The 8,678-nt window shown below is 52.5% G+C and overlaps 1 protein-coding gene across 1 annotated transcript; it reads right to left on the minus strand.

The window, feature by feature from the left end:
• Positions 1–3,396: 3,396 nt before the first annotated feature.
• Positions 3,397–7,408, minus strand: CALHM2 (calcium homeostasis modulator family member 2). Its single transcript, XM_026050724.1, has 3 exons — positions 7,315–7,408; positions 4,279–5,042; positions 3,397–3,848 (listed from the first exon to the last, which is right to left on the minus strand). The coding sequence occupies exons 2-3, from the start codon at positions 4,819–4,821 to the stop codon at positions 3,432–3,434; spliced, it is 960 nt and encodes a 319-aa protein (XP_025906509.1). The 5' UTR covers positions 4,822–5,042; positions 7,315–7,408; the 3' UTR covers positions 3,397–3,431.
• Between the last annotated feature and the right edge of the window lie 1,270 nt (positions 7,409–8,678).

Raw genomic sequence — 8,678 nt, forward strand, 5'->3', positions numbered from 1 at the left:
TCTAACTTTTTGGTGGGATGTGGATGGGATCATTGTTTTACGGATGAGGAAAATGTGATTATCCAGTGAGGAATCTAGCTTGTGGGTGCCCTGCTTCAAAATATCAAACTTAAAGCCCAGCTGTAGGGACTCTGACCTCAAAACCAACGTTCCTAAGGACCCAACTACTCTGGCTCTGGATAGGTAGTGTTAGCAGGGCTGCATGATTCAACATTTAATTAATTCCCATGTCCATTGAGATCCGGAAGCAAGTCATCTCTCCTCTTGCCCYAAGGAGAATTGGGTACTATACGTGTTCTCAGTTTGCTCTCCTGTGGGAGGAGGTTGYTTGCAACACCCGGTAGCAGTTGCTGCTTTCTTTTAAAACATAGCTGGAGAGATTTTCTTTTTTGAATTTGTTGCAGAATGGAACACATAAGCATTGCAATAGAAACCAGAAATCCCTTTGAGGTATTATTTCTTTACAGCTCCTGGGATTATAGTCTCTACAGTAGTCAGCATGGCAAATGAAAGGGCTGTGTGTAATTCTCTCTGCTGGAGGAGCCTGGTTTATACCCACCTTGCTGCTGGGTAAAGTGCTCTAATGAGCAGGCTGTTGACTGTGCTGTGTTGGGGCTGCTTTCAGCCTTCCTAGGAGGAGCAGAGAGGCTGCAAGCTCATAGCATACGTGATGTGGCACCCTCAGAAGACAGGCAGCTGAATTTCCTTGTTGATGCTCTAGTGGGAGACCTGGTCTGCTTGTTAACGCTGGGCTAAAAAGCCCATATGGCTTAACATGGGCATTTTTGCAAAAGTTAATCAAATCTAGACTACTTCCTTTCCTTGTTTCCCTCCTTGCCTGCAGCCTTTCCCACACCTCTGCAGCCCTTGCTCTGACTCCTTTCCTTTCTCAATATTTGGCCCTTGTACAGCCCTCTCAGGGGAGGACGAGTGCTTGTGTGGGCAGAGGGATTTGGGAGCATGCAGCTGCTTGCTCCACTCCTCACCATCAGTTGCCTACCAAAATGTGCCTCACAAACAAGGAGGAGGAGGGAAAATGGACAAACAGGACAAGTCTCTGGCCCATCCCAGCAAAAAGAAAGTTGCTGGAGTTAATGCAGAAGAGAGAAAATGAACAACCATGATGAGAGCAGATTGCTGGAGAGAAAGAGTAAGTGACTCAAAGCTAAGGACAAGTTCATAAAAACACTAAGCTGCCTCCTTAATTCAACTGGTGTCTGCACATAAGAAAGCCAAACAGCAAAGGCTGGGTTGTCCTCAAGGTTTATTTTCAAGATAAACAAATTTGGTTTACGAGCATTATGTGTCATGCCCCTTTCCTTTAAAGGAGGGAAGAGGGGAGAAGGAACTGGCTATGGAGGTGGTTCAAAGGAACAATTAGGAATATCAAGGAGGGAGACAGGAGGGATAAAGGAAATAAGAGGCACAGGAATATCTTCATGCTACTGTGTCAGCAGGTTACCTTGCATCTGCTGACTTGCATGTGGGGGTGGTGAGCGTGTTCACACCTGAGGGCCAGTCAGAAAAATGCAAATTAACTCTTTCATSTCAAGTTAATGCAGTTTTGTTTAACTCTTATTTGGCCATTCCTCCAGACCAGTCAGTGGTGTTTCTATGAGCCAGGCATCCCCACAAATGCAAGGCACATCTATGAAGAAACCTAACAGGCATCCGAAGWTTTCTTCCCATTAAACAGTGTACGATTCTCTTTACAGTGAGTACCTTCCAGCTCTTTTTTTTTTTTTTCAAGGAGTTATATTTGTGAACAGATTTATAAATACATTTCCTTCATTTGGTAGACATGTACTATCATTATAAAATCTGTACTATTTATTGCAAGAATGACTAAAAAACAGTGTTGCTAACTTGTAATATGTGGTGCTGCTTTAAAACTTCAGGTCCTGAAGTCATCTGAATAAGATAGGATCTGAATGTTTAATAGAAGGAAACAGTAAGTTCCCAGTCCTTGTGTTTATTAATATAGACTTCTGTCCCCCCTCCCTGCCCTGGGGGGAAACCAGAAAGGCAATGAAAATGGATTCTCATTCAATAACTTATTTCTTTTTGCTTGTGTTTAAGGCTTTCTTTTCAGTAAAAAGTATAGTATAAAACTAAAGACATCTTTATAAAGAAGCAGTACAAATAGGAATACCAAATTCTGTTGTTCTGCCAACTGTTAAAAGTGTAGTGGTGATATAAGGTTGACCAAGGCACAGGAGACTGTAGTGCTCCATGAAGAGCCTCRGATCCACAGCACAGGCAGGACAGTAATTTTGCACCTATGTGGCCTCACTTGTCCCTAAAACACTGTGTTCAGGAAACCTCTTAAGGCAATGGAAAGACTTTAAGAAAGTTCAGTGGTAGAGGGCTAGAGAAAGCGTTGCTTCCACCCCATGCCWCTCCTGCTGATCCTTGTCACTGCGAGGTGGTGGTCTCTGTGTAGCAGARAGGTGCATATGATGAAGTCTTTTGACTAGCAAGTTTCTGAGCTTGTTCCWGAGGAGAAATACTTCATTCTTACGGCCAACTAACCATGCTTGTATGGTATAGTTGTATGTATATAACTGAATCTGGTTGGGACCTTACTACAACTTGACGATAGTTGGATGAGGAATTGGGTGAGGTGCAGGCTGTGTTGTGGTTCGCACGGAGGGCTGAGCCTCTGGGTAGCTCAGCTAGGAGGCATTCTGCTGATGGTGCTCTCCTCCAGGTTTGTAAACTCATAGTTGTAACCATTTAAACTCATTTAAAAAGCCAAGGCACTTCCAGCAAGAACAAAGGGAGTTTGGTGTCCTACCCAGATTCCAATTTGGTAATTAGAGAGCGTCTCTCTAAATACTGGGAATTTCAGTGGTTCCTCCTGCCTTAATCCTTCAGCTATTCAGTGTGCTGGTGTGCAAATGCATCCCAGCTGCCACAGGAATTCATCCACTGCTTCCCTCTCCCTGCACGGTGCAGTCTGTATAGGGCTCTGGGACCTGTCTGCACAACAGGCACCACAAAGATACTGGTGTCAGTAAAACAGGTGGGTGTGAGAGGTGACTCGGTGCTAACTCTGCTTTGGAGGAGACAAGTGGGACTTCCAGCAGTCATAGTTAAAAGTGAATCATGCCCACCTTTGACTCCCCCGGGGCTTCTGCTGGTGCAGGAGATGGCAGGACACAGSGGCAGCCTGCAGGTGAGGTGCCCCTCTGCTCTTTGCTCCAGTCATCTCCCTGAGATAAGCAGCAAGATGGCCCTCCTTGAGGGAGAGGCTCCCCAGCTTAGTGAATTGCTTATCAGGCTCCACCTTGAGGCACTTGGTCCGTTTTCACCTGCAGAGACAAATAATCCTGCTGGGAAGAATATKCCTAGTGAAACAGTCATCCACACGCCAATACTGATGGGCCAATCAGGTGGTCTAGGGAAACAGTCCCAGCCACCYGTCTGTCTTAAGAAGCCAAGAAGAGCATTTCATGGGCTTCGGGGCTTGGCCCATTGCCTTCCACACCCTTGGCCCATTTATGGAGCCGGCTGTAGAGAGGGAAGCCCTTGTCCTCCCTGTAGATGTAGACTCCGGTGATGGCGTTCCACTGGGGGCTCGGCTGGGCGCTCTCCACAGGGAACTCCTGCACCATCTCCTTCTCCTCCTTGTCCAGGGCCACGAAGCCAAAGAATTGCTTCACGTTCTTGGCYGCCAGGACCCTGGAGTGGACCTCGGCCGTGCGGCGGAAGAGCTTGTCCTCGTTGGAGCGGTACTGGTCCCAGTAGGCTTCCTGGCGGTAGCTCAGCGGCGAGCAGCAGTGCTTCAGGCACTTGGTGAGGAAAATCAGGACCGCCACTATCCCGATAAGCAGCCAGCCGAAGAGCTGGGAGAGAGGGGCTGCATTACGACACGGTGACACAGCCTTCCTGTTCCCCACACCTTCCCATCTTGGGGAGCCCATGGGCTTTGTGCCTTTGCTGCCAGTGGGAATTAAGAGCTACTTTGGAGAAAGCATGGCCAGGAACTGGGGCTGCCCAGAAGATAGCAATACCCTAGGTAAACCCTAGGCATCCTTCCCCATCCATCAGCCCTGCCTTGGGGGCACGTTGATTAAGGTTGAAAGGGACTTTTGGGTATTATCTGGTCATGGAAGGCCACATCTCTTGGGCAGCAAAACCTTCCTAGCTGCTATTGGTCTCTGTTCTTTCACCCCTGACTGCAACCCACCCCCTTGAGCTAGGAAGGGGACTTCAGTGGCCACCAACAAGTTGGTTGATCAGCCCTTCCAACAGCCCTTGCCCTGGTGTACCTACCTGGGACTCATATTTGAGCCTCCTGGTCACTTCGTCCCTGAACTTGGTCAGGTTTGCTGGGACGTCTTTGCAGGGGAACCTGGCCAGGGCCTCAGCCCCGTACTCGGCTGGAAACTTATCCAGGCTGGCGGGCTGGACGAACTCGCTGAGGGCGCAGATATAGGCCTCGCCGCGGAGCAGCGAGAAGACCGACCAGGTGACGGGAGCCACAGCGGCCCGGCCCATGATGGAGCCGAAGAGGAGGAACGTGGCCGCAGCGGAGAAGTTCTTGGTGCCGCGCTTGTGGCACTCGGCCACCAGGTTCCAGGTGTGGTTGTTCCAGACGACGCCGATGAGGAAGAGCGCCAGGGCTGGGACGCCGATGGCGGCCAGGCCGTAGATGTAATTGCGAGCTGGGGAGCAGGGGCAGTGGAAGGCCATAACGGAGAAAAGCTCTTCACTGCCCACCGTGCCCAGAGCCACCAGGCCATTAAAAATCATCACGTCTTTGCTCTTGAAGAACAGGGAGAGGAAGCGGAAGTTTTCAGCAATGAAAGCAGCCATYTCGTCCCCGTGCCAGGGACAAGAGGAGGCCCCTGGTTGTGGTCAGGAGCTGTGCTGCCCCTCTCGTAGCACCTAGGGTAACACTGCCAGGGGATGAAATGTCTTCAGGTCTGCTAATATCCAAGGAGCTGGTTTTGGAGTGCACCACCTCTTCTGCCACCTCCTACTGCCTTGCATACCAGGTGCCCCCTGCGAGGACGTACAGGACTCACTGCCAGTGCCTGGAGTAGTTGAAAAGAGACCAAAGAGGGGTCAGGCCTAAGTGACAAGGAAATACTCCAGGTTTTCAGTTTTCCACCAACCCCTGCAGAAAAGTATCTGCACCAAAAGCTGTTAACAGGACAGTTGAAGTTGGTTTTGTTCTGTTATTCGCATGCTCTTCTTTCCTTCCTTGCCCTTAAGTCACCTGCATGTGCAATTAGCATGAATGTTGCCATCTTCCAAGTGTGCAACGAAGGAGAATGCAGTGGTATTGAGCAACTGGATGAGAACGTTGGGTTTGAGATGTGTCCCCAACGCTGCTGCTGACTCGCTTTCTGCACTTAACACTTGCTCACTTGTGACCAGCTTGTGGGTGCTGTGGGATTTGCCTCCCTCTCTAAGACCTGATAAATTAACACTTAGTAACAGGCACAGGTGTGTTGCTGTGGGCCCACGAGCAAGAGGTGGGCTCATTGTTTAGCTTGAGTTTGCCCAGAAGGTTTGGGCGCAGGAATATTTCCTAGGTGGTGGGAAGTAGTTTGTGTGGCCAAGCTCTGCTCASTGAGTGAGAGGCTGGTGCTGGCCGGCCACATCTCCAGGGCTTTGAGTCATGAGAAGCTGTGGCCAGGCTGGCTGAGGGGTCACCCTAGCCATAGGATGCGGCAGAGCTGAACTATGTGTGTCTTGCCCTGTCCTCCAGCCTGTCACCGTGGGTCACCATAGCCATGGGATGCAGCAGAGCTGGACTATGTGAGTCTTGCCCTGTCCTGCCGCCTGCCACCGTGGTCACCAGGGAGGCTCCGATGCTGCAGCCTCCTGTGCCCATTGACAGCCTGTGCCCAAGATGGAACAGAAGGCAAGATGATCATCACAGAGCTGTTGATATTAGTGAGAAAAGTTATTTACTGGAAAAAAAAAWGAAAATGTTTTCCTTGGTAGCACAAGATCCAAACACCAAAAATGATGATTTTGCCAGCAGAGCTGGGTCAGCAGTTACAGCAGAGTTGTTTCTAGGTGTGGGTGAGGCAAAGCCACCTTTTCTCTCCTTCATTTGGCTGACATAGCTGAACTTGGCAGCCTTTCCCAGCCTCTCCTGTAATTGAGACCTGCACTCACTGTGCCTTGGTGTCAACCAYGTGCTACTGTGTGACCAGGCAGCTGCCTGGGGACAGCGCTGGGTTATGTGGAGACACCCAGCAGGGTTGACCTGGCTGCAAGCTGCATTTGAATGATCCCCACAAGCCCCGAACTCCTGGCRGGCTCTGGGCACCCTCACTCCTGTGATGAAACCCACTGGCCTTAGGGGAGCTGCCGTTTCTGTGGTACAGGAAGGGGATGGGCACCTGCCTCACCGCCTCTGGCAGCTTTCACGGGCCTGGCAGCGTTGGCGGCACATGGATTGCAGGCTTTAAGATGACACCAACGTGTCTCCATCTGTCCTSTTGCCTCTTGCCAACAGGGAGGTGGGCTGGGTGGCCAGACCAGAACACTGGCAAAACCGCCAGCATCCACAGCCAGGTCCATCCTCTCTCAAGCTGCCTCTGTCTCCCCCCTGGCATGTGGCAGAGGAAGGTTTTCCCATGCTAACCCTGGCACCAGGGAAAAGCCAGTGGGGCCATCAGTGTTCGTGCTAATAAGACAAAGGGCTTCTGATGCTTGTTATGCTGCCTGGCAAGGACTAAAGCAGCCAGGGAGGGGGACCTGACCTTCCTGCTTTAAGTAGCTATTGGGCTTTGGTTCTTCTGCCCCCCTTTTACCTTGCTGCTCTCTGGAAGAGCTCCCGCCAGAGACTCTTCCCTGCATTTCCACTTTGTGGTCCTTAAGTGAGTCACAACCCTAAGTTTAAATGCAAGCAAGGCCCATAATGTCTCTCTGCATCTCCCCAGTTTTCCATATGCAAAAACTCGGCAAAGGAGATAGACCAGCCTCAAACCGGAGCCGCGTGCTGGCGAGCCGGGCCTGGAGCCCGGGCTSCTGCCGCTCGCAGCGGGTGCTGGAACGGCGACCTTGCTCCAGCGCTTGCGGTTCAAAACCCTGTTATTAGGGGGAACCACGAAAGTTACTGATAAAATGCAGCCCTGCAACCTTCATCCCAGAGCCTGACCGCAGATAAAGCAAAAATCAGAGGGGCCAGGAAAGAGGAGCGGGCCGTTTTGGGGAGTTTTCCYCCACTTATGGGTTATGTGGCCTGCTTGTGGAGAAGGGAAGAGGCGGGGAAAGGATGTTTGCAAGAGTTAACATTTTAGCAGCTAGCATTAAACCTAAAAGCATGGAAAAAAAGAAGCCACTCACCTGAAAGGTTGCTCTAAACCAGTTTTGGAGTCTTCTCTGCATCCTGGGTGGTTTCCGACGGAGGTTTCGGGTGCGGCGGGGCCCAGGAACAGGGATCCCTGGAGCCCCGGTCCAGGGTGATGGCGAAAGCYGGTGCAAGCAGCAGCAGAGCCGGGCAGCAGCTTCCTTCTGTGTGCTGGTAGGGCTGGCAACTCTGCCTGAGGGAGGAGATTGCCCTGGGCCTTGCTGGGGTAGAGAGGGAAGCAGCACCCCGCTTCTGCCGGGCGCGCGGCTGCGCTTTTAACACGTCATAAAAATAAAAAGGGGGGGAATACAAAGCAAAAGGAAGTGAGAGCTACTGGAAAAGCCACAGGAGTTCCTCAAATTTGCCTCGCAGCAGCACGAAGGCAGGCGGAGGGGCCAGCGYGGCCTGGCAGGCGCAGCTCCTGTCACGCCGGGCAGGAGGTAGCGCCGGAGAAGCCGCCGTCTGGGAGAGCGAGCAGGGAGAGACGAGTGCCAGGGGCCGCTGGAGCCGGGAGGAAGGAGATTTTCGGGATTTCCCTGCGCTGGGCTGGAGCAGCGGGGCGGCGGAGCGGAGGCCGGGCCGCAGCGATGGTTTTGGCCAAGAAGCGCGTTCCTGCCCGATGCGGCTTTTCCGTTTCCCCTGCAGACGGATGTGGCGGAGCGGGGGCCTCCCTCTCCGGCTGCGTCTCCCCGGCCCGCAGCTCCCCTGGGCTTGCAGCGCTGGCTCTGCCGGCTGCCGGGGCGGGAGCCTCGTCCTCCTTCCCCAGCGCCTCGCAGGGCCCTGCGCTGAGGCTGAGCCCTCCCTGGAGGGCGTCTGCATATGGGTGTATGAACATTCRTTCTGCCCCGGGCCAAAGTTGAGCTGAGCCTGACGTCTGCAGCTCCTCTGCGTCAGAGGAGCGGGTCAGGGGCTCTGCCCAGCCTCCCCGCCTCTGCCAAAATTGCTGCGTCAGGGGGAAGCTCTCGTGCTGAAAATCTAAATTAAAAGGTGCAAAAGCAGCAAAGCCAGCACTTGGGTATCTGGATGGGTTTGTCTGGAGCCGCCAGCCCCACGTGCTAGCAGTCACCGCGCGGGGCGAGAGCGCCTTCCTCTGTGAGGCACTGCTGAGCCCAGAATACCGGGAGTGGAAACCGCCTTTATCTTTGAATCTCCTTTGCTTTGTAAATCAAGTTTTGCACCTATTAATTTCTGGGCAGGTACCTTAATTAAAGTTTAGGGCGTGAAGGTTGATGCTACGTGTGTGTTGCRCTGCTTTCTCCCGCAGCCGGCCGCGTTCAGCCTGCGCCCGGCGGGGAGCTCGCCGCCTTGCTGGGGCTTTTGCCCTCCCGCAGACTCGGAGCAGTTGCACCCCGGTAATTCA

The sequence above is a fragment of the Nothoprocta perdicaria genome, unplaced genomic scaffold, assembly GCF_003342845.1.
Source record: "Nothoprocta perdicaria isolate Ctin4 unplaced genomic scaffold, notPer1 scaffold_7, whole genome shotgun sequence".
Classification (NCBI taxonomy): Eukaryota; Metazoa; Chordata; class Aves; order Tinamiformes; family Tinamidae; genus Nothoprocta; species Nothoprocta perdicaria.